This window comes from Microtus ochrogaster, chromosome 8, assembly GCF_000317375.1.
Source record: "Microtus ochrogaster isolate Prairie Vole_2 chromosome 8, MicOch1.0, whole genome shotgun sequence".
NCBI lineage: Eukaryota > Metazoa > Chordata > Mammalia > Rodentia > Cricetidae > Microtus > Microtus ochrogaster.
The window spans coordinates 66,637,201-66,662,813 of NC_022015.1; the positions used below are offsets into that span (position 1 = coordinate 66,637,201).

General features: G+C 43.0%; 1 protein-coding gene across 1 annotated transcript in view; it reads left to right on the forward strand.

The window, feature by feature from the left end:
- Plce1 (phospholipase C epsilon 1) overlaps window positions 1-25,613 on the forward strand; it is a 284,672-nt gene that overhangs the window by 22,208 nt on the left and 236,851 nt on the right. The window contains exon 2 of the mRNA XM_026781331.1: window positions 16,118-17,654. Within this exon, the coding sequence (XP_026637132.1) occupies window positions 16,455-17,654 (1,200 nt within the window). The 5' untranslated portion in view covers window positions 16,118-16,454. The remainder of the gene's footprint in view (window positions 1-16,117; window positions 17,655-25,613) is intronic.

Sequence of the window (25,613 nt, forward strand, 5' to 3'; positions counted from 1 at the left end):
TGTATCTTGGTGTGTCGCATGGTCTAGCAGTCATCACAGATGTGCAACTGTCTCTGTGGTATACCAGCTTGGAGTCTTTCAGGTATATACCCAGGAATGATAGAGTTGGGTCTTTTGGTACTTCCATTTTGGGGTTTTTGAGAATCCTCCATATGGTTGGTTATAGTGGTTATGCCAGTTTATACTCCCACTAGCACTGTCTAAGGGGCTCCTTTCCCCCACATCCTTATCAGCATGTGTGATCTCTGTCTTTTTCTTTGTTTTTCTCTCTCTGCCTGTCTCTCTCATGTGTATCAGTCCCCTTTCTGTTGCTGTGATAGACTACCACGACCAAAAGCAGCTGAGGTAACAGGAAGGATTGCTTTGGTCTCTGGTTGAAGAGGTAGAGAGTCCATCATGGCCAGGAAGGATGACCACAGCCAGTGAGTGCCTGCAGCGGAAGCAAGAAGCTGACTGATTTCATTTTCATCCCCACAGGAAACAGGGAGAGAAGAGAAATAGGAAGAAAAGGCAGACCTTAAAACCCAAAGCCTGCCCCGAAGGGTGTACCTGCTCCAGTAAGGCTCCACATCATAAGGGTTCCATGACCTTCCCAAACAGTGGACACTAAGTGGCGACCAAATGTTCAAATGCATGGGTCTAAGGGAGGCATTGCTCATCCAGAACACCACATTGTGTGTGTGTGTGTGTGTATGTGTGTGTGTGAGTGTGTGTGAGTGCACACGTGCGTGTGTGAGCACACGCACATGTAGGTGTTATGGGCATATGGACCCCCAGACTCCGAATTTCCTGTAAACAACTTGCTTGTAGCTGCTCTGAGCAAAACAACTTGTTTTCCTGTGTTTGTAGCTGCTCTGAGCACGAGACAGGGGAGCAGGGGAGTGGTTTCTGGTGGCTGCAGCTGAAAGATCCAGAGAACTGGGGCGTGGCCAGAGCACTATATAAGCTGCCCCTGAACACAATAAGGTTGGCACTCTTGGGGTACTTGTTTCAAGGATGACCCGTGTCCCTGTGTTTCTGTCTGTGTTTGTATATGTTTAAATCTCTCGGCCCCTTTCCCAGCTCACAAACTGTACAGTAGCGCGTAGAGCGCATAGACCAGGCGTAGTGCAGGGGCTACATGTTGGTGCACTCTAAGTGTTATTTTTTGAAACACAGTCTCTCACTGAATGTAGCGTTCGTTGTATTGTTAGACTGTCAGGACAGTTAGTCCTGTGGGTCTTTCTGTCTACACTGCCTCAGTGGAGACAGCTAAAATGAGTTGTTGTCTCACACCCAGCTCTTTATGTGGACACTGTGGCGATTTTAGGTTTTGTTTTTGTTTTTGTTTTTTTTTATGATAGCCATTTTGACTGGAGTGAAGTAGAATCTCAGTGTCATTTTTGTTTTGTTTTGTTTCTTTTTCTGAGACAGAGTTTCTCTGTGTAACAGCTCTGGCTGTCCTGGAACAAGCTCTGTAGACCAGGCTGGTCTTGAACTCACAGAGATCCACTTGCCCCTGCCTCCCAAGTGCTGGGATTAAAGGTGGGTACCACCACCACCTGGCTAGACTCTCAATATCATTTTAACTTTGTGTTTTCTTGGTAACTAAGGATGTTGTATACATTTTCAAATATTTATTAGCTGTTTGTGTTTCTCCCTTGATAACTGTTTATTCAGTTCATTAAGTAACTTGTTAAAACTATGGAAAGACTTCCAATGAATACGGGTTAGCAGAATTAATATTGTGAAAATAGCCACCTCATCCAAAGTAATCTACAGATTCAGTGCAAACTCCATGAAAAAAAATCTCCACCACTTTTCACAGAACTTGAGATAACAACCCCAAGTTTTATTTTAGAATCACCAAAGACCCTGAATAGTCAAAGCAATCCTAAGCAGAGAGGTATCACAACACAATTTAAGATTAATCTTAAATTACACTGGAGTTACGGAAACAAAACCAGTATGGTCCGGGCCCAGAAACGGACATATAGATCAAGAGAATAGAACTGAGAATCCAGAATAAACTCTTCCAGTTTATTCTAATCCTTCAAAACATGTTGTAAAACATACACCAGAGAAAAGATAGTCTCTTCAGCAAATGATACCGAAAAAGCTGGTTGGTTATCCTCATGTAGAAATCTGAAACTAGATCCATATCTGTCCTGCTGAACAGAACAGCAGGTAAGGTCATTCATTGCTGTAGAAAAAAGATATGCCTACAATTCAGAGGGTAGAAAGCTTTTTGTTTTGAAGGATGCATTTTTATTTTTTTAAGAATTTCACACATGCCTATAATGTATTTTGATTGTATTTCCCTTCTAATTCCCCCCGAATCCACCCTTTTTCCCTCCCAACGTCAGGTCCTATGTTTCTTTGTTGTTTTTTCCCTCCTGGTTGAGTTCAGTTGGTGTTACCCGTATACTCATGGGTATGTGGCCATCCACTGACTCCCTCTCTTCCAGGGTGTTTTTCTTAAACGTCTTTCCAGAGATGGGTTCAGGTGGAAGGGTTCCTGAGAGGAAGAGCAAAGCAACCAGTAATGATGCACAGATTGCTGATCTGTGGGAAGAGATAAATGAAATGGGGTGCTGTAGCAAGAATAACAAAACCTAGAGACAGAAATTGGGGTTCACCCCCAAAACCAGAGAAACAAAGCAGCCACGCCACTAAAGAAGTCTTCCCTCTCCCTAGGCTGGGCAAGCACAAAATCAGTTGCCTAAACCTCTCTCTCCTCCCATTTTATATTCCCTTTAGTGCTGAGATTAAAGGCATGTGACTTCCTAGGACTGGGATTAAAGGTATAAGCCACCATCATCTTGATTTGTTTCTACATTGATCTTGTGTAGCCCAGGGTGGCCTTGCATTTACAGAGATTCTTCTACCTCTGTCTCCCAAATCCTGGAATTAAAGGTGTGTTTATTCCACCACTGCCTGATCTCTAGTGGCTTAGCTTTGTCCCTGGTCTTCAGGAAAGATTTATTAAAATACAAATAATTTACCACTACAGGGCTCTGGCCTCTGTCCTGGATACCTTCTATGGTCTTACTGGGAATAGTACTTTTAGTGTTGTCTGAGGATGTTCTGGATGTTTGAATTCTGAAATAGTTTAAGAGTGACACCCATAGACTCTGATCAGAAAACCATGGTAGAATGCATGGCATGAAGGAAGGTAGAGGGGCTTGGGGGCGTTGAACAGGACACAGAAGAAGCCAGGCTCAGGGAATGAGGTCTGGACCACTCTGAGTGAAATGGGCGTCTGTTGGTAAATGGGACAGGTTAGCCTTGATCACATCAACTCCAACTGTGTTTTCTCATCCTAATTTAATATGAAATGTCATCTAAACCTAATAAATATACCTTTGATAAATATCAGTTAAATGGTAGTGCTGGGGATACATTTGCATGTGTATGTGTGGCCAGAACTCACTCAATCTCAGGTGTCATTTCACAGCTCCTGATCACAACCACCATTTTGTTTGGTTGTTTTGTTTGTTTGTTTGTTTTAGACAGGGTCTCTAACTATGCCCTGGGTCTTATCAATTAGGCTAGGCTAGCTGACCTAATCACTGAAATTTGCCTGGCTCTGCCTCCCCATCACTGGATCACAAGTGTATGCTACCACAGCCATCATTTTACATGAGTACTGGGGACTCAACTGGTGTCCTCAAGCAAGCACTTTACCAACTGAGCTATCTTCCCAGGCCCCATCAGAATACTTTGGTGGAACATTCGTGCTCATTTCCTGTTATATGGCCTGGCACAAATTAATCAAAAATGTTTGTTAGTCAGTCACTTAACTGTGTACAGCTTTGGTCTTAGCCCCCTTCCATGGAGGCAGGAGGATTCCTTGAGTTCAGATAGTAGGATCCCTTTGGGACCAGCCTGGGCTATAGGACAAAACTGTCTCAAACTTAAAAAAAAAAATAAGACATTGTATGAATGAGTGAATAATGGATGTATCCCAGCTGTTGATTGTCCTTGTAGGAAAGGTGGGGACATGTTATAACTTCAAAGAGGAGACCATCTTCACTCACAGGACAAATGAACTTATGTGTGATTTTAGGGTGTCAAGGCTGTGTGATTTCCCATGATCTCCTGCTCTTAAGCACATTTGTAACTTTGGTAAAGAAATTGTGGCTGGTATGCACCTTTAATCACAGTTCTCAGGAGGCAGAAGCAGGCAGATCTCTGAGTTTGAGGCCAGTCTAGTCTACAGAGCAAGTTCCACCACAGCCAAGGCTACACAGAACCCTGTCTCAAACACAAAAAACAAAACAACTCTCCACCCCCCAAAAAGAAACAAAAAGAAATTGTTAGTGTTTGTGTGTATTTCATTCTATACCCCAAACTATTCTTTTAGAGACTGTAATGACATTATCTACTACCATACCTGAACACATAATGATACTACTTGTGGGGATTGTATATGTTTAGGGGGAGAAAATAGAAATATATGATATAATTAGTATTATGGGTAGTACTCATAATATCATATCTTTCCTTTTACCTATCAGGGTATTTTCATTTTGTTGCTTGTTTTTAATATTTTTGTGGTAAATATGTACTACTTTAATAATTTGTGTAGGCCTCTTTTCCTTTTTTTTCTTTTTTTGTTAAGAAGTTCTTGTGAAATGTGATTTAATAGCTTTTTAAAAGTTGCCTTTAAAAAATAAAATCCCTGGCACTATACAATCCCAGTTGCTACTTGAAATAACAGCATCATGGCATTGAAAGCACATGCCCCATACCTCCTACATTAGGAGCCTGGTCTTCCCAGTCACCACATGGTTAATTGGAGAGGAGCCAGCAGTTCTCGGGGGTTGGAATTTGCTACATCATAGCCCCATCTCCCCACCTACAGTCTTGCTGCCTCCCTGGGTACCCTGTCCCCTACTACTGCTGGAGCCTTGGGAAGAACCTGAAGGCTGGCGGGACAGGCTGGAGCAGCTGGCTGGCTTCAGACTGTGGACTCTGCAATCAGCTCTCTGTATATTTACCTTGGGGTTACACCATCTTGAAAAATAGCACATGTGCCAAAGTATTAGCCTGAAGATGAACGAACAAGGGACCCCAAACGAAATAATAAGGACCCCGAATTTCATTGCCTCTTCTCCCTCCGCCAGGTAAGAAGCATGAATAGTGTTGCCTCTCATCTCAGAGGCACAGCTGTAATGAACTTTGAGTTTTAACGAGGTGTTCTATTTGCATTTTTAACTCTACTCAAAACAAGCCGTGAGAATGACATCAACTGTTTGAGTCAGCTGTTGGCCCGGGCATCTACCCAGCATTTGAGGTCATTGGTGGCATCCATGAGCAGCAAGAACAATTTTTTTTAGCTTGTTGACTAGAGGGCCTTCGTTGGTGCTAGTGTTAAGTAGAATACGGGTTTGAAGTAGAGCATGGGTAGGAATGGCCATGTGATGCATAAAATATGCCAGGGCTTTGTGGGAGAACTCCCGTGAGACTGGGGAGTTATTTAATCTGGGAAACATCTTGCTTGGTGTGATGATGAAGTGTTGCTTAGGCATCACTCCTGGGGGACCCACAGAAGAGGGTTCAGTAGGTACAACCGTGAAGAACAGTTTGCAGAAGCCAGTTGGTACCTTCTTTTGATGCAATAGGGGTCATCTTACTGAGAAAGGGTAATGGGAGAGCCGACTAGAGGAGAGCCGTTCTGTTGGATTTATCTCCTCCAGGCTGGGTTTTCATCACATGTATTTTTAATTCTTTGGAAGACACTCAGAGTAATTGAAGGATGGCTCGAAAGAATGCTAGCTTGAAGAGACATTCAGCAAATGGATGTGTCGATGTTACCTGTCAATTAATCAAAAGTTGCTTATAATAGGAGCCTGTAGTTACACCATGGAAATGGTGGCAGTTGGCTGCTGGGAAAACTCATGGGATTTGTAGTGCAAGGCCTTTAAGGCAGCAATTTTGGCTCCTTCCTGCTTTTTATTTCCCTTCATATCTGGGTTCCCAAAATGTGCCTCCTCACCCAGGAATGGGAACTGTCCAGTGCCCAATGAGTTCTGCTGCCTTTGCTGAGATTATGCTCTGAAAGGGTAGGGTGATGTCCAGAGTCTAGTCAGCCCAGAACCTTCTGTCTATCTCAAGCATAAAATGACTGGGACTCCACTTCACTCTGCTATTTTTTGCCCGGCCTTTCTCAGTGGGGTAGGCCCTTGTTAAAGTGTGTGCCGCACTCTGGGAGGGCCTCCCTTGTTGGCTTCAGTCCATGCTGCTTTCTGCCAGTCTGATCTGTGTGCTTCTTGAAATCACAAGTTGGACACACAGATAGTCACAGCGTGTGTTTGCATGATTGAATGGAATAACTCCTGATGCTTAGACTGTCAGGGGCGTAATACCCGGTAATTTATGGCATTAGCTCATGCTCCCATGTTTTGTTTATATGTTTTGTTTATAACAGTGTGGTAAGTTAAGATTGCCTCTCCTTGTCAACATGTGTGGGACCTTACAATGTGCTAGTCACTGAGTGAGCACATAGAACTTTCAGACTCCTTCGATTGCCTTTCTGTATAGGTTAAAGAAAATGATTACATCTTAGCAAACAAATAATCTACACACAACAGTAAGTGAGCAAATATTCATTGAGCCTTTATAATTTTTAATGCTCTGGAGTGATTTAAATGAAATAGACATTATCCCATATCAGGAGGCATGTGATAACTCCAGAAAGTATTCATTATGATGAGGAGAAAAGATGCTAATTCTTTTTGAAGGTTAATTGTGAGGGTTACATGAGAAACTACAGGTGGAGAACCAAGGCTTAGTGAACCTGAGTTGTCTAAGATCTGTCTGTTAAGCTATCAGGCTCTGAAAACTGTTCTGAGAGCCTTTAAAGATTTCACAACAATATCTTATGGTTAAACAGGCTGCTTGCGGTTTGTGGTGGTTTGAATGAGCATGGCCACCACAGGCTCATGTATTTGAATGCTGGGTCTGTGGCTGGTGGAACTGCTTGGGAAGGATTAGGAGGTGTGGCCTTAGTGGAGGAGGTGTGTCATTGGGAATAGGCTTTGAGGTTTCAAAAACCCGTGCCAGGCCCAATGCTTCTCTCTTTCTGTCTCCATCCCTTGGATCAGGATATAAGTTCTTAGCTGCTGCTCCAGCAGCGGGCCTGCTGACTTTCTGCATACTCGCCGCCATGGTCATGGAGTCACCCTCTGGAACTATAAGCAAACCCCTACTTAAGGCTTTTTTCTGGAAGTTGCCTCAGTCATGGTGTTTCTCCACAGCAGTAAAAAAGTAACAAAGACACTGTTCAAAGTCCTACAGCTGAGGGAACATGCAGGAGAGAAACGCAGCTTATGACCCCAGCTTGTGACCTCTGGGATAAAGTAGAGAGTTGGGAGTTACATGCCTGGGCAGCTTCCACAATGACCAGAGTATAGACTCTTTTAAGCTGAGTGTAGACTCATACCTGTATTCTAAGCCACTGGGGAGCCTTGAGGCACGAGAGCTGCTGCAGACGGAGGGCTGCCTGGGCTACCAAGGGAGACCGCATTGCAGTCAAGAAGCAGTAAAACATTTTCAGTGCTGCTCAGAGAACCACACTTGGAATCTTTTCACTTCATGTGTCCACTCCCTCAGCCCACAGTTGGATTCTGTCTCCACAGCTCAACTTTGTGTGTTTGCAGCAGCATAGCTCTATAGCTGGATACCATTCTGTGTAGCACAGCCATCACTAACCCATATGACTCCTGAGTACCTGAAAGGTGGCGAGTGCAACCAAGGAGGCCAGAGATGGTCCTAGTTTCTCGGTGTTGGAGTCCCAGGCAGTTGTGAGCTCCCTGATATGGATTCTTGGAGCCAAAGTTAGGTCTTCTGGAAGATCAGCAAGCACTCTTGACTACTGGGCCATCTCTTCAGCCCTTAGTTGTAGTTTTTTTTAATTAAAATTATTCAACAGTTTGTGGCTGCTGGGGTTGGGGGGTTGTTTTCTTTTAGATGTGACCCTTTCTTTGTAGGTTACTCATGCACTAGTAGATGGTTGCACATACTGATGACACTAACTCCACTCTGTGGGTTTTTTTTTTTAATAGAGTGTGTGAAGGTGGAAGGAAGATGTGGTGGGCTGGTTCTCAAAGGAGTTGGGGGAGGAAGTGGGGAGCGGTTTTGATCAGAACACATTGTATATGTATAAATAAACAACAGTAAAAGCATTCTAAATACAAGGCCCTTTTCAGAAAAAATATATTTGTTTTGTTTTTTGTTTTTTGTTTTTTTTCAAGACAGGGTTTCTCTGTAGCTTTGGAGCCTGTCCTGGAACTCCCTTTGTAGACCAGGCTGGTCTCGAACTCACAGAGATCCTCCTGCCTCTGCCTCCCAAGTGCTGGGATTAAAGGCGTGCGCCACCACCACCCGGCAGAAAAATATATTTGAAAACCAATCTTTTTCCTTTAAAGGAATTGACCTAAAAACCTTTTTAGGTTTTTGAAAGGCAAGGGTTTTAAATTTTGATTAAGCCCATTTCATCTTTCCCTCATCTTTATTATTAGTGCTTCTTGTGTCCTATGATTTGTGCCTGAGTGTCATGAAGATACTTCTTCCTGTATGTTTCACCATGTGGGCTTTCTGTTTGGCTCTGTAATCCATTGTGAGCTAACCTCATGTATGACAGGGTATAAAGGGTCACACTCCAATGCTGGAGGTGAGTCCCATGAGTGGTGTCACATTGAAATCCCGTCTCTCTTTTTTTGACTTCAGTCTGGATGCTTACAGTTTTTGTTATTTCTGGGGGGATGACTGTATTTACCAGAAGGGTTTCCTTTTTTTTTTGTAGCTTATTACAACTGAGACTTCACCTGATATGGACAACCTTTTTGTGGACCTCCATTTTGTTTTTTTTTTGATAATTCAATGAATTCGTAAGTAGAAAACGATTCCTGTAGCATTCTCATTACATACCAGCCAATTCCTCATGCCTAACATATGCAGGATATAAAGTCGAGGTATCTGGGTCTTCGGGGTCTGAAGCCTGACATTTCAGACTCTGAAAGACTTCTAATCAAGAATGCTGAAGCCATGAGGGGTTAAACCTTTGTGGTCTTGGACAAGGACCCAGATGAGTACACCAGTGCCTTGGGGGAATGTTTCAAAGCTTTATTTCCTGTGAGTTATGGGATTTCCATCGTAATAGTTCAGAGAAAGGAGGTCAAGGGGGAGTGGAGCTGCAAATACTTGGAAGAAGAAGCAGTGGGAATCGACTTGTACCATGCAGTGTTTGTGTGCGGGCATGTGCGCATTGTACCCACGTGCCCCCGTGTGCACGTGACGGAGAAAGGGAGGACAGACCCGTGAGAGCACACATTCCTTCTTTAATCTCTTTGCATAGTGAGCCTGGGGGAGGAGAATGTATAAGCAAACAACTGTCCCCTGGTTGGCTGTCTGTCATCCACAGATATTCAGAGCAGCTCAGTAAAGCTCTTTAGGTTTGAAGATGTAAGTGAGCATGTTAAATTCTGCTTCCAGCTCTCAGAGTCACCTTAGTGGCTTTTCTCATGATGGTGACAGAGATGAACAACTTTCACTTTGACCGGCTGGATAAAATGGTCTCCAGAGAGCTTTAGGCCAGCTCTCAGCTCTGCACTGGGCAGTCCCCTCCTTTATCTTTTGTTATCTGTACTGTTCCCTCTATTCAAAATCTCCTCTCCTCTCTGTGGCTATAAATAATTGCCATCTTTCTGTAAAGTCCCAGCTCAAATCCCCCATCTGTCAAATCGTTGCTGGTCTTCTGGTTAAGAACCATCTGAACTATGCACACTCTGACAGGTGCAAAATCTGACGGTTTGCCGACAGTTAAGGTTTATTTCTTTATTTACTCATTTATGAGTGTATACTCACTGTACATGTGCTGGATTTCATAACAGCATGTTGCTAAGTATGTTTCAGATCCGCCATCATGTCCTTCCTGAGACTAGCAAAGAGGAATAAGGGGAGGGGAGAAGTGCTGTTGGAGGCTGCTTGTTCGTTTCCCGGCTGCCCAGACTCTCAAAATATTATTTAAATCACTGCTTGGCCAATCACTTAAGCATATTGCCAGCTAGTTCTTATGTCTTAAATTAATCCATTTCTATTATTTTATATTTTGCCATGAGGCTCATGGCCTACTGGAAGGGTTCCGGTTTGTGGCTCATGTCTGTCTCCTCTGGCGGCTCCATGGCTTCTCCTGACTTTGCCTTCTTTCTCCCAGCATTCAGTTTAATTTTTCCCTCTTAGCTCTGTTCTGCCCTGCTATAGGCTCAAAGCAGTTTCTGTATTAATCAATGGTAATCACAGTATACAGAGGGAATCCCACATCACCTCCTCTTTTCTGTTTAAATGAAAAGGAAGGTTTTAAAACAGGTATCAAGCAAGAATTACAGTTATAATATTTATACCCACTTTATCTTTTATCATAACTAAGGAAGACTATAACATGTTTCTTGCTTGATATGTTTTTTGCTGGTTGTAATTCTAATTTTTATTCTTAATATTTGTTCTTATTATATATAAATTTACATTTGGCTTAGATCTCTTATTTAAACAAAAGTGGGGAGGTGCTGTAGGAATTCCTTCAGCCAGTAGCCTTTAAGTTACCATCCCACTTGGATGTGGCCTCTTATACTATAAATACCGATGTAAAGTGCACACACTCCCTCTCTCTTCTGGTTGCTAGATTCAATTCCTGTTTCCCATTCGTTCAGAGGACTGTGATCTGTGAGTCTACCCCTAAATAAATAACCCCTTTATTATACTCAGTTCTGAGCTAGTGTGGGATTTCTTTTTAGCATCCATCTTCTGAGAAGGACTGTCCCTCCAAGGACATTTCTCAGGAGTTGTAAACCACTTTTCCTTATGTCTCATTAGCTGTACCATAATCACATGGCCACATTTAGATATAAGGGGTAGTGATACCCCTGTCTTGAAATTCAGATATTATGTTATCTGAATAACTATGAGCACAGATTTCTAGGGAGGGAGGGGATCACTACTAGGGAATAAAGGACTCTTTGCCACCCAAGTGATACAGTGCTGTCGCAAATATTAAATGAGATTCTATATATCTGTTTGAACAAGATTTTCACACAGTTTATGTTCTGTTAAGTACTAACTATTGTTTTTATAATTAAATTTGACAGACAGCCGTCCATTCACTCAATCTATTCAGCATATTGTGAGCTCCCTCAGTGCTGGATGCTGCTGCTCTATTGAAATCTCTCTACCAGAATCTAAAGAAGCCCATCATCAAAGATGGCTCCCCCTTGGTTAAACAGCTCTGCAAGACAGGGAATTCTTTGTTAGGCTGGGCCACAGACTTTCTTCCTAATCATTAATATGCCTTGGCCCTTATTCTGCCTTTTGAGACAATATGAAACAAGCCTTTATTCATCTTGAGACCAGATAGGCGAAGACAGCGATCAGGACTCCCACTTTACTCTCTGGCTCTAAACATGCAGCTCATCATCTCATTATTTATCTGGGACAGGGTTGGTGAGCCTCTTTTATAAAGGGCCAGATGGTAAATGTTTTCAGCTTTGTGTGCCACATGGTCTGTGTCACGGCTTCCCAACTCCTCTGTTATAATGTAGAAACAGACATAGATACGACATAAATTAGTAGATGTAACTGCGTGGCAGTAAAATTTTATCGATAAAGTCTGGTGGCCAGCCAGCTTTGGGCCTCAGGCTGTAGTTCTCTATCCCTGTTTTAGCCCATGAAAAGCCACTAGCACCATTATTCTTGGCTGATACGCCCCTATTCTGAAGCTAAAACCTCCCTCTGTGTCACCCTCTGATCCTTTATACCTTTTATCTGTTTTTCTTATCTTACCACTTCGTCTATGATTTCCAGCACAGTTTATATCTCCAGGGCTCTGCTCTGGCTATTCATTCCACTAATCATACTATCTATCCCCAATAAATCTCTAGCTTAGACATATTAGGTTGACCCCATTCCCCCATATTACATAACCTTAGGCCATACATCCCTTGAACTCTCAGGGGGTGGTCCTTTTCTAGTCTCCCTCATAAACATTTCTCACATGACCATGTAAGAATAACAATAAATCCCATTTTACATCCTTTTGCTTTTCATATCTGTTAAGACTATGGTCCACATTTTGGTGCTTCTAATTTTATTTAGTCAATATCATAGTGCTCACTGCAGCTTTAATTCTAATCTTAGTTGACCCTTTCTTTTAAAGTTAACCCGGGACTACTTTAGATGGTCTGGGCAGAAATTAGCATTTGTTGATTGGCTAACCACTTTTGACAGGTATGACACAGGTGTTTCTTCCTAATATTGATAATTCAAGAACGATAGCAACTGGTGGTCACAAGACTGATATTCAAGGAATTGATTTGATTATAAAGCAGAAATGAAACTCAAGTAGACCTGATGAAGAATATGTGTACAAATGCCTCATGAGAGGAAATTCAACAAACACCATGCCACCAAGGCAGAGCCATTGAGCCTTGACTGTCCTTTCTTTTGAATAATGTAAACTAACAGACATTTCCTCTGACTTGGTATCTTTCAAAGCTTTTTACTCATAGCCTTATCTTTGAAGGCAATTTTATTTCTATTTTGCAGGAGAGAAACTCATACCTGACTGTAAAATATTTACCTGTGTTTGGCTGTTTTAGTTCATTTCAATTCACATTGCTCTTCTCTGGGAAGCACACTGCACTTCATCGTTTCGCTAACTCCTACGTGTCTTTAATAATGCAGCGTAATCATCATCATCTCCTGCAACGCCACTGTGGAAATTAATCCTGCCTCATGCCCACCATCTGTTTTAGTTGGTGTTCTTTGTCAGTGTTGACACAGCGCTGTTTGTAACATACCTTGACTGGTAATTTATTAGCTCATGAAGAAATTAAGGGCAAGATTCTTGCCTCATTTAATTTTGCACTCATGTAAACATTTGTTGAAAAATGGAATATCGTGAGATGGAGCCCAGCCTAGGGAGTCAGTTCTCCGTGATGTTTCTCATTCCTGAATACAGCTGGAAGCAAAACAAAGATCATTGCTTTAGTGGGCTGTCGGTAATCTCCAGCCTTCCGAAACAAACCCAAATAAAGAATAGGTTACTCCTAGGAGTCATGTCTTTATAAACACCAGAATCTGAACCCACAAGGTCTCAGCCTGGATGGAGGAGGAAACAGCACAGTTCATGGTTTGGAAAAATTTCTGGAGTCAGACTCTTAGATTTGAATTCTGTCTCCATCATTCCCATCAGCTGACTTAGCCTTTTTCTAGGCCTTGATTTCTAGTTTCCCAAATACAAAGAGCAGAACTTTCTTGTATTATCTGTTGCTATGTAACAATCAATATACAACAAAATTTATGGTGCAAAACAATAAACGTGTATTATTCCATATAACTCTGTGGTTAGGAGTCTGGGAGAGGGCTTATGTGGCTGAGGCGCTCTTGTGAGCCTGCAGGTGCTGGCTGCAGCTGTAATCATTGGGAGCCTTGACTGAGGCCAGAGGAGCCACTCTCAAGATGATATGCCATGTGACCGTCGGGGGCGCTCAACAGCAGCTGGTCCCTGGCAACGTTACCTATTCTCGGAAGTCCTCCAGGCTACTTCCGTCACATTCTGTGTGTTAGGAAGAAATCACGAGTGTATCCCATATCCACGAGGAGAATCATGTCCTACCTTTTGTAAAGAGGAGTGTCAAAAGCATTTGTTACTTAAAAATCATTACTTTTATTTTATAGGATTGTGTGAGAATGAACTGAGATATTAATTGCACTGTATTTACCAGAAGACCTAGTACCAAAAATGTTTGCTCCTCTCTCCCACCTAGAATTACTTATCTTTTCCACAGATGAAGAAACAAAAGCAAAACATGGACTGTCAATTTGAAGGCTTTGAAAAAACAAAACAAAACAAAGACCCTGAATCCAAATTAATGAGATAACCTATTAAAGTTTTCTGTAGCATTCTTGAAACAGAAAGCTGTTTGTGAATATATAGATTTTTTTCATTCTTTTAAAAAATTTTGATATTATAATATAATTACAAAATTTCACCCTTTCCTTTTCCTCTCTTCAAGCGCTCCCATACCACTCCTCTTTGCTTTCTTTGAAATTTATGGCCTCTCTTTTTGTTGTTATTATATGCATATGCATTTATATACATAATATAATATGCTCAGTATACACAGTGTTATTTATATGTATGTTTCCAGGCTGAGCATTTGGTATTGGATAACCAAATGGAAGACTATTTCTCCTGCCCTCAGAGTTATAGCTCTTAGTGTAAGGTTGAGGCCTCATGGGCTTCTCTCTACCTGCTTTGGTACGTCTATTGTTGTTCTTGATCAACTCATGTTTAGGCAATGATGTTCGTAGGTTTCCTTGGGAAAGAGTGGCATCTGTATGACAAGGAGCAAAGATAGCACAGCCGGTGCTGGCAGTGGGTAGTGGTGACCTGTGAAGAGTTGCCTCAGGAGGAGAGGCTGCACCTAGGCAGAAAGGATCCACTTGTGATGGGCACCCTCTGGTCCCAACATTCCTGAAAGAGCCTTGCTGACAGCACCGTCCACATCACAGAGAAGTTTGGTTGACTCTCTTGGTTCATAGGGTTTCACGTAAGTGCTGGCTGTCTACCCCATAGGACAATATAATACAAGGAAGATGTTCAATAATTTGATTGAAGACTGTGCCATTAAACTAGCTAAGTCACTTAAAATATTACACCTTCGTAAGTCAGTCTTTTATGTCTACTTACATTTAAACTGAACGATTTCTTACTCAAGTGAAACCAAAAGGATGTTTCTTGAAATGTCAGGGAGCAGGGACTAGGAGTTGACTGAAGATGTATTTTGGAATGTCTAAACCCACTGTTGGTTCCCTTCGGTTGCATCTCTTCTATGTTTACTGTTTGGTTTTATAATAAGTGTTTAAAATTAACTGATTTTTAAGTGACTTGATTGTTTTAAGATTCAGAGTGTACACCTTTAGTCTACCTTTAGGTAACCATCTAATGATTCATGTAGAAATAACCTCATAGCATTACTGTTCCAGGTCCCTTTTCTTGACCTCTACTGTCTAGACAGTTCACTTCTGCATTTATTAGAAATCTCACAACACACAATTACTATTTTGCTTAAATGGCCAATTATTTTGCTAAATGATTTTTTTTAAAAAAATGAAAAAATTTATGTACATATTTAAGTTTAAGCTATTGCTCCTCTTAAAATGATTTATGTATTCTTATATTGTGTGCATTAGTGCTTTATCTGCATTTATGCGTGTATGCGGGTATCAGATCAGTTTTAATTAGATTGCAGACAGTTGGGAGCTGCTGTGTGGATGCTACAGATGAACCCTGGGTCTTCTGGCAGAGCAGCCGGTGTTCCCAATTGCTGAATCACCTCTCCAGCCCCTCTTTGTTCCTTTAGATAGACCTGTCTGGAATTTTCCTTCTGCACAGGGTCTTCCTTTATCACTTTCTACAGTTCAACTCTGCTACTTGATGAGTCCTTCCGGCTCTGCATGTCTGAAAAGGGTCTACTTCATTTTCATTTGTAGAAGACATTTGCTGGGTATAGAATTCTGCTTAACAGTGTCTCTTCTTACTCTACTCTTTGCTTGCTTGCATTGTTTCTGATGAGAAATCTATTGTCTTATCTTTGCAGCTCTTGTCTTATCACTCTCGCTCCTTTGGCCTTCCTGAAGTGGCAGCTTTTCCTCTTCTGTCTAGACAGATTATTGGATTCTACCTGGGCCTAGAAACACTCTAAGAGCGAGCTCAGCTATTTACACTGCACTCACTTAATTTTTCTCTTGAATCAGATATCAATATTCTGCTTGGACTATTCACTGTGTGAAAATCATTATCTTTTTCTTTTTTTTTTCTTAGACTTTATTTAAAGCACCAGGATAAATTTGATTCTTCATACTCTCCAGTTTCTTTTTGTTTTGTTTTGTTTTGTCGAAGTGGAAGTTCCAAATTGTCAAGCCAAAATGACAAATGCTTAACATATTAAAACTAACTTTTGATTGTAAAACTCTCTCCTCAGAATTGACCTATATCTTCCACTAAGTAAAAATTATCAACTCGCTTTAAAAATCCATTTAATGCCATAAATGTTTGATGTTATTTCTTTTCTTATAGGGAGCAGAAAACACTCAAGCTGGATTTTTAAGTCATTGCACACTAACAATAAACCACAAGTCGCAGAATGTGATCCTGAGTAAAACGCTTCTGAAAAATTAGCTTCAAGCAACAGAGGAAAGAAAACTGGAGGGCCGTTTTGAAACACTGGTCTAAAACAAACTGTTCTTGTTGGAAATTACAACTGGAAACTTTTGCCTGGCTCTCAACATACCCAAATGAAAGGCGCTGTCAACTTGTTTCTCACAGAGACCGGGATTATGTGAGATTACCTGTTATCTTAACATGATCGCCAGGGGAGGGAACACAGAAGAGTAACTGAAGGACACAGGTCAAAATGACTTCTGAAGAAATGGCCGCTTCCGTCCTCATCCCTGTGACTCAGAGGACAGTGGCTTCTGCCCAGTCGGCAGTGGGAGAGGACAAGAGTGAACAGGTCTCAGATGCTGGTGCTCCAAAGGTACGCGCTGGCAGGCGCAGCGGCCAGATCCCCCAGACCCTCTCACGGTGGAACAAACCTGAGGCAGAGCCTTCTAGAAGCGATTTGTCCCAGGTCCTCTCAATAGCAACAGGAGGAATAATGAACGATGAGAACCACAATGAACAGTGCTGGGCGCAAAGCCTGCCAGATTCTGTGAGAAACCGCACCGTCAACTGCAACAGCCTATTGCAAAGTCACCAGTGTGACCCTCCTCGGAACCAGCTTCGTGGGGCCTGTGACTCGGTCGCAGAAGAGGGCCTGTGTTTGCAAACTGGAATTTCTTCTCCACTGGAAAGGAAGGCATTCCCTGGAATTCAACTGGAAATGGGTGATCCTCCCATGGATGTGAGCCCTTTGGGAAACGAGCCTGGAATCACGGAGCCCAGCGGACCTCAGCCTGACAGCAACATGGCGGTCTTTCATTTCCGTTATAAAGCGGACGGAACAATGTCCGATGCTTTCCATTCCCTGTCAGAAAAATTAATTTTGGATGACTGTGCAAACTACGTTGCTCTTCCTGGGGGGCAGCAGAAGAAACATTACGAGGCATATACTTGTAAGCTAGTGGAACTGACCAGAGACTGTGGCAATAAGAACGGGCAGCTGCAGTGCGAACATTGCAGCTTGCTGCACAGCAAATACCTGCGCTTTGAAAGTTCCTGCCCGCAGGCTGATGGGGGCTGCTCAGGGGCTGGATTTTGCAGGGAGGGTTTTACTCACAACCCACCTGCCAAGACTTTCCTGAGCCCTTTCGAGGATTTCTCTGACAGTTGTGAAGACATAGACGATTTTTTGAAAAGCAAAAAGGAACGGTCCACTTTGCTGGTGAGAAGGTTTTGTAAAAATGACAGGGAAGTGAAGAAGTCCGTGTACACCGGCACGAGAGCCATAGTGAGAACCCTGCCTTCTGGCCATATCGGGCCAGCTGCTTGGAGCCATGTGGATCGGAAGAGAGCGAGGCTCTTAGGGTCTTGTGGGGATGCAATGGAACCTCTGTCAGCGATGGATGTAAGGCCACGTGGGAGCCTACGTCTGTCTGAAGCCCAGTGGTGTCTGGTAAGAGTTTGCGTTTCTTCCACTGCTTTGGTTTGTTTCACTTTTCCTCCCTTCCTTCATTCCCCCTTTAGGAATTTTTAATCTAGGATCTTACTACATAGGCCCTACATAAGCCTGGAGCTTGCTAAGAATATGGCCTAGCATGACCCTCCTGACAACCTCCTGAATCTTGAGATTACAGGTGGACACTCCTGTTTCTTTCCATTATTTCATTAAACTTGCTTGTTCTTTTTATAAATCTGAATTTCTTATTGCTTTTATTAAAAGATAAATCAAGATCTGTCAAATTATGATTCTCACAGGAATCGTTGGTAGTTATTGAGAAATAGATATCCCAATTGATAGGTCTAAGGTCTAAGTTGACTCTGCATGTCACAAAACATGTGCAGGCCTATGTAGGGTTTGGAGAAGTTATGGATTTTCTGTCATCAGCTTTGGAGATGCATTCTCAAGTCTTTTCCATGACCCACTGTGGTCTTTAGCTTTACAGGCCTGAAGGAGTTTCAGTCTTGAAACTTCAACTTTATAGCCAAAGGTCTTTTCCTTTCTTCTCAAACTTTGTGTGTGTGAGTGCATGCCATGTACCCTGTCAATGAGGACAATGTGGTTAAAATAACACTTTAAGTGCACCGAATGAAATAGAAAGCATCAGTAATGAAGAAAAATATGTTGGCTTCTATTTGTGAGACACAAGATGGTTTTGAAATTGGGAGATGCCAGTTTAAATGCGTCTTTACTGCCATACGGACCCTCGTTACCTAGGATTGTGATAGCTAACTGAGTTTCCAAACAGTAAGGAATGTAAGTAGAGTGACTTGCTTGGGACTTTCTTACTTTCGACCTTGTGAGCCTCATGTTACAGGAGATCCCTTTAATCTGGGCAAAGGGAGACAATGGATCACTCTAAATCGCCATAATATCATAAGATGTCCACCGCAACCATGATATGATGTGAAATGTGTTATTTTTATTGGTGGCAGGATCATTCACTTTTTGTAGATGCTCATAATTAAAGAAATGCTAAATTTACACCAAAGATTACTGAGAATATTCATATTTGATTCTAAGTTCCAGGGCCTCTAAGAATCTCGGTTTTTCTCTTTAACCATAAACAAGCAGGCAACTTGCTCTGGGCCCGATCTGCACTGCTGAAGACAGAACCATATACTTTGCCTATTTCTTGCTTGGGAGCATTCAGGATCTTGTCTGACAAAAGGAAGGAAGCCTTTCTATGTTTGCTGTTCATTCACCACAGCCAGAGTGTGGGTTCCTTTCTACATCTCTTCCCCTGATCCCACATGAAAGCTGAGTCCAAGCAAGACACTCCATACAGAGTGGCCTGTCCTGCCCTGCACACTGAATGAAGTCTTGCCCCTGGGCTCTCCTCCACAAGGCTGCTGCTGAGGACAGCATGCCACCCCATTTGAAAGGATATAGCTTTCTAAAGTCAAGCACCCTTGAGAGCACATTAGAAGTTTCCGGATAGCAAATGAATACAAATGCATTGCTGTCATAGCTTCCAAAGGACGCTTGTGTTGGGCGTGAGTTTTAGAATGATTAGCAGAGTGACTGGGCTTCCTTCCGGCTCTCCACCCCGAAGCTGTTGGGCAGTAGCTAAACACCTTCACATGTCAGGCTGCTTAGTTTACAGGGAGAAGAGCTGATGGGATGAGACAAAAACTGTCTCCTTCCCTCTCAGCTTCTGGAGGCTCGGAGAGGTCACCACCGCTCTGTTAGAGTGGGCCTCAGAAACTGCTCTTCCCTTTGTCTCAGATGCCTTTTGGAGACTAGGGGCTTTTTTTTTTCTGCCATGTATGGTATATCTGGGTGTGGGCTGGCTGTGCTGTCCTTTAGAGGGAGAATTCAACATGCATGCCACGCCATGTCAGAAAGTTACTGGTCTTTAAACTATAGCCTTCTCTACAACTTGTTCTCTAGAGTCTGGCAGAAATGCTTCGCAGTTTGGCACAGCTGAATCATATCTGCTTGCCTCAGGTCTTGTGAGTTACTCCCTTCAGCTGAAAGAGCGGTACCCCCGTGGTACACTCCGTTTCTGTTTTCTGATGGTTCCATGCGTATCTTTCCTGTTTGCTCAGTCCAGTTGTAAACTTCGGAAGGGCAGAGACAGAGTCCTTATGCTTTTTTTCCTCTCTATATAACGCATGTGTGTTGCCGGATGCAGAGAGAACAAGGACGGCGACATGGTTGGAAACCGACCCTGGAGCTGACCCAGATTTAAATTATGGCTTGGGATCCAAGAGTGATTGACAGGCAGTCTCTTTGCTCCTAATTACCTTTCATGTAAACCAGGCATAATGATGCCATTGTGGGCCCCTCTGCAGCGAGATGCTATCCTTCACACAGTGCTGAAAGCAGTGAGTGCTCTTGTCCTCCCGACCTTCAATTTTCTGCTTCTTGGTGGACTCATTCCCACCCCGTTATGCTCTTTGGTGGACGTTTACACCAGGATGGATTCTAATGTCCAGTTTGCCCTCCATATGTGCAGGCTTTGCCTTCATGAGCTCCTTTAGATGCAGACTGAAGGGATCTGAAAAATTTTGCTAGGACTGTCATTGAGCGATAGAGTGCTTGGCGTCACATATAAAGCCTTGAGTCTAAACTCCAGTAACCACCTCCTCCATCTCACCCACAACATTTAGCCAGGTCTGATGGCAACTACTCAGGAGCCTGAGGCAGGAATATTGCAAGTTCAAGGCCACTTAGTGAGACTTTGTGTCAAAATAAATGCAAAAAAGCCTGAGAATATAGTTCAGTGGTGTTGTTTTTTGGGCTAGCCTATGTGAGCCCGTAGGTCCAGTTCCAAGTAACACACACACACACCTGTTAAAAGCATTTACAGCTAACTGGTTTTATTGTCATTATTCTGCACACAACATAGCACAGCAATTCAGCGTGTATGCGATAATGGATAGGTAGCTTGCAAATATTATACACTTTTATATAAGGGACTTGACTATCTGCAGTTTTGAGTTTCCATGCAGTCCAAGGAGCAACTGTATTGTCTTAGCCTATAGCGTGACCCCCTCAGTCCTTCCTATGCATTGCAGGCGTGTGTTACTCATCTAATTAGTTCTTTGGCAAAACATCTTGGCTTTTTTTTCCCTGGGTGTGTTGATCAGAACAGTCCAGTGACTTTATATTTTCACAGCTGTGTGGAGAGAATAGGTTTGGATGAAGACATTAATGAGGATTCATGCTTGCTGACTAACCAGATTGTTAGTCTCCTCCTGTGTGGAAAACATCAAAGTACCCCCCATCCAGTCCCTTGAGTACTCCCTCCTGCTCTAAAGCTGTTGGCTCAGCAAAGTGGAGTCTTTGGCAAATGGCTAAAGTCTGCAGGGTAAAGATTTCACTAGGAGTGTTTATCTTAAAAAAAAAAAAAAATCTCTTCCTGTCTGATCTTGGGAGTTCAAAGCCTAGAGTTATCTTACAGGTAGATTCAAGCTCAGAAAGTGCCAGCTTTTGTCTTGACAAACTTAACTGTGTAACCCTAGCCATGTGTAACTCAGTAGCCATGGAAGGGGCCCTGGGTGGCCAAGGCAGAAAAGTCACCAGGTCCTGTACTAGTACTTTAAGGATTTCCCATCTTTGATTCTTAGGAGGATTCATTCCACATGAATGCGTATACACTGCAAAGCAGAGAAGATTCATGTTGAATTTTTAAAGGAACAGGAGATAATTTAAGAAAATTTTTATAAAGGAATACAACTCACTTTTAACAAATCTTATTAGCAAAACTGTAAATAAAAAATATGGACACAGCCAGCTTCTGTGACTGCTCCATCTCTTTTTAAAATGCTGGCTCTTTACTGCTCAGCTCAGAATATTAAACTTAAGAGGCAGTGATGAATTGAGCAGTAATACCTTTATTGAGACAAATGTGCTTGAAGGAGGAGGGAGGGAGAGAGAAGAGAAGGAGGAGGAGAAGAAAAAGAAGAGAGAGAGAGAGAAGAGGTGTGTGTGTGTGTGTGTGTGTGTGTGTGTGCGTGCATGTACACGCACAAGTGTGCTGGGAATTGAACATATGACCCCCTGCTTGCTAGGCAAGCACTCTACCACTAAGCTATTTTCTCTTTCAAATGGAGAGAAGCCAAACCTTAGGAGAAAGCTAATGCCTCTGATAAGTGACCCACTGGTAATAAATTCATGTCCTAAGCTGTAACTTACATAAATGACTGAATCCTTTGAGCCTCATTGTCCACCCTAAGACGTACCTTTGAGAAATAACAACAAGACTGTGTTTTTTTTTTCTTTAAGAATTTAGTTGCCCTGGAGATCAGTGACAGTTTGAACCTTGAAATAATTAAAATTTCATCGGGTGCTTAGACTAAGCTGGAAGCCAGTGTGCCTGGTGAGCTGCCTGGCGGCTTCTTCCTTTCCTGGGACTTCAGCAACATTAATGACATGAGATTTGGAAGAACCTGCCCTTTCCCACTGATTGCTCTGAGAGAGAGTGGGTTTCACCAGCCCCGTACAGTGCAGTTATGTCCAGCACATCAGTGATGAGCTGTCTGAGGCCAGCCCCGGGATGATGGAACTACACACTTTGTTCGATTAACTGACCTGGGACAGCGCCGATCATCTCTCCTCATCTCTGTAGTTACTCTAGCTCAGGCCTAGGATCTGATAAAAAGTGGAATGAAAACCTTCCACTAGGACTCTGGTTTGTGATGTATGCATTTCTGGCTACTATTACTCTTATGGCAGTCTTGGGACAAGGTCAGCATTAGGACCGTCCCTGCTTTCCTGCAGTTGTTCTCTGTAAATGGAGATGTCAACTTCGGAGACCTGTCTCTTAGAAAGGCCATTCATATGTGGCCAGAAAATAATCAGATCCAATGGACGAAGACAGGCCATCAGGACCTGGTCTCATCCTTGCCCTGCATTTTACAGGATAGGACCTCAGGATGCCCTTGGAATGAGCAGTGAGAGTTTCACTCTCTGGGAACAAGGAGACAGTAGACAATAGGGCTCATAGACAATTGGGGGTGATGGGGAGGTTTCCACCCTGCTGACCAAGTGATTCAGCATTCAGGGACTTGAAGCATCATTGTAGGGCTGGGTGTGGCCATCCTCTGCCCTCCATGACTAGACTAACTGGTGGTTTGGTCTTCCCTGAAAAACTGTTCTCAGATGGAGGTGCTGACTCATGCTCCGGTCCTCAAAAGCTCCAAGACACCCACGTGATGCTCCTTTTGGTGCTCTGGATACATCCAGAGTTCAAGAGTGCAAATATTTAACTCTTATACTAGGTCCCTTCCCTGAACTCCAACCCCTTTCCTCCTGCAGGCTCTCGCCCTTCAAACCCTCAGAAAGCTCAGCAGAGATTTCCCACTCAAGCGTTCAGCAATGAAGTCCTGCTGGTCTCTCAGGGATGGGAAGGGCCCCTTCTCCTTTGCAGCACAAACCATATCTCCTTGTTTGAGGGAAGGGGCGCTTGACATCTTTTCTTTTAAAACATCTTTGTTGAGATACAATTTACCCATTTGTACTTAAACATAAGTACACCCTTCACCACAGTCAGTCTGGACCACTTCCATTCCCTAAAAGCAATGTGCCCTTCAGAACCAGCCCTACCCTTGGCCTCTTCTTTAACCCCATGTACCCACTATTCTTTCTGTCTTTATTGAATATGCTATTGTGGATTTTCATACACTTGAACTTACAGGATATATGATATTTTGGGAATGGCTTGATTCACTTAGCATTGGCATTTTCAAGTCATTCAATCCTATAGCATGTATTCATGCTTCATGATATTTATTTATTTATTTTTGGATTTTCGAGACAGGGTTTCTCCGTAGCTTTTTGGTTCCTGTCCTGGAACTAGCTCTTGTAGACCAGGCAGGCCTCGAACTCACAGAGATCCTCCTGCCTCTGCCTCCTGAGTGCTGGGATTAAAGGCATGCACCACCACCGCCTGGCTTCATGATTTTTATTGTGCAATAATATTTCATTGGATTATGTCTATCCACTCATGAGATGCTGAACATCAGGCTTTTTCCACTCTGAGGCTATTATGATCAGTGCTTCTGTGAACTTATCTCTTTAAAGGGTTAGGATTGACTCAGGGCCTCTGACTTGCCAGGCAGATGCACTTACCTGAATATCCAGCACTGTGAACATTCCACACAGGCATCTGTGAGGACACACATTTCCTGTTCTTGTCAGTATACACCTAGGTGTTAAAAGTAGGGCTATCCCTTTACATCTGATCTTTTCAGGAGTCCCTGAACAGTTTCTCCAAGCATCTGCCTCATCCCCACAACAATGCACAAGGCATAAGTATCTCTTCATCCCTAACAGTGTTTGTTATTATTTCTGTCTTTGTTAATAGTCATCCTACTTAGATGTGGAGTGATAATTTCATTATCGCTTTTATGTGCATTTTCCTGATAGTGGCTCTGAGCATTTTCTCATGCATTTATTGGCCTTTTGTGTTTCTCCAGAGAAATGTCTAGTCAAATCCCGGGACTATACCCAGGGCCTCACCCATGCTAGGCAAGTACTCAACCACTGAACAACCCCAGTCACTTTGCCCATTTTTTTTTTTTGATTTTTCGAGACAGGGTTTCTCTGTAGCTTTTGGAGCCTGTCCTGGAACTCCCTTTGTAGACCAGGCTGGCCTCGAACTCACAGAGATCCGCCTGCCTCTGCCTCCCAAGTGCTGGGATTACAGGCGTGTGCCACCACCGCCTGGCCCATTTTAAAATTGTGTTGTCTTTCATTATGAGTTCTATATATATTGTGGATATAAGTCTATGATCATATGATTTACTATATTTATTAGTTAAGGGTATAGATACAATGAATAGAGATCGAGAAAGTTGCCAACGTGGTTTGCAGCTTTAATGTCCAGTGAAACTTGTTAAATGCTACCTTTGGCCATCACTTTGTCTCTCCTCTTTCTTGATCTTTCTCATGCCACTCTGCAAGCAACAGCTTTAACTGTGAGTTATTTTCCATAATCCTACTTGTCCACTAGACTACCCTTCACTCCAATTTGGGCAACTTTTCATCCTCTCCTCCACATTTGCCCTGAGATTTTCTTACACAGATCATTTTCCCTATTAAACAAATTGTGTTTCCCAGAGGAAGAGTTGGGAAATCATAGTTTCAGCAGGCAAAGGAGCACACCAGCAGAAGGGCACCATAAGAGCTCAGGTGAAGGTCGCTGCTCCAGGACAAAGCCCTCTGTTAAGCACAGGTGCCGGCCCACCTAGGACAAGGTAAGGTGTCCAGGATGCAAGTTTAAGGAGGCACTATGCTCTCAGATCTCACGGGTGGTAACCTTATATTCACCAGTGTCTGCCTCCTCAAATTTTGAATGCTGGGCAGCTCAAGTGACTCACTTTGGTCCCAGCCCTGGACACAACAAGGGTTTAAGAAAGCCTGTGGCTTGGGCACGTAGATCATTTTTGTTCAGGAATGGTCTCCACAGGGTCCCATAAGCCACGGCAAGGATAGTCTTAAAACACACGTAGGAATGACTCTTACATTTTTAAAAGGTTGCAAAAAAAATCTAAAGAAAACTATTTCACAGCAAGTGAAAATTAAACGAAACTCAAGTGTCCGTGCTGGTAAAGGTTTAATAAAGCCGTTTGGAACGCAGCCACCCTCATTCCTTTCCATATTGTCTACAGCTGCTTCCAGGTTGTTACAGGGGAGCTTGGGCACTGTAAAGGCAAACGCAGCCTTTGTCCTGTGGCCTTTTACAGTAGAAGTTTGTCTTTTCTGGCCAAGAGGCTCCTGTACACCTGGCCAACCCCTTTGGATCTGGGTTTCCTGTCACGTCCTCTCAGGGGTCTGCTGTGCCAGCCCCACCCCCGCCCTGCACCCTGGTCTAGAGTTTCTCCAGCAGTGAGTGCTCTGCCCATCATTCTTGACCTCTTGACTGGCTCTGTAAATTACAAAGAGAGACACACAGTTTCTATGCTT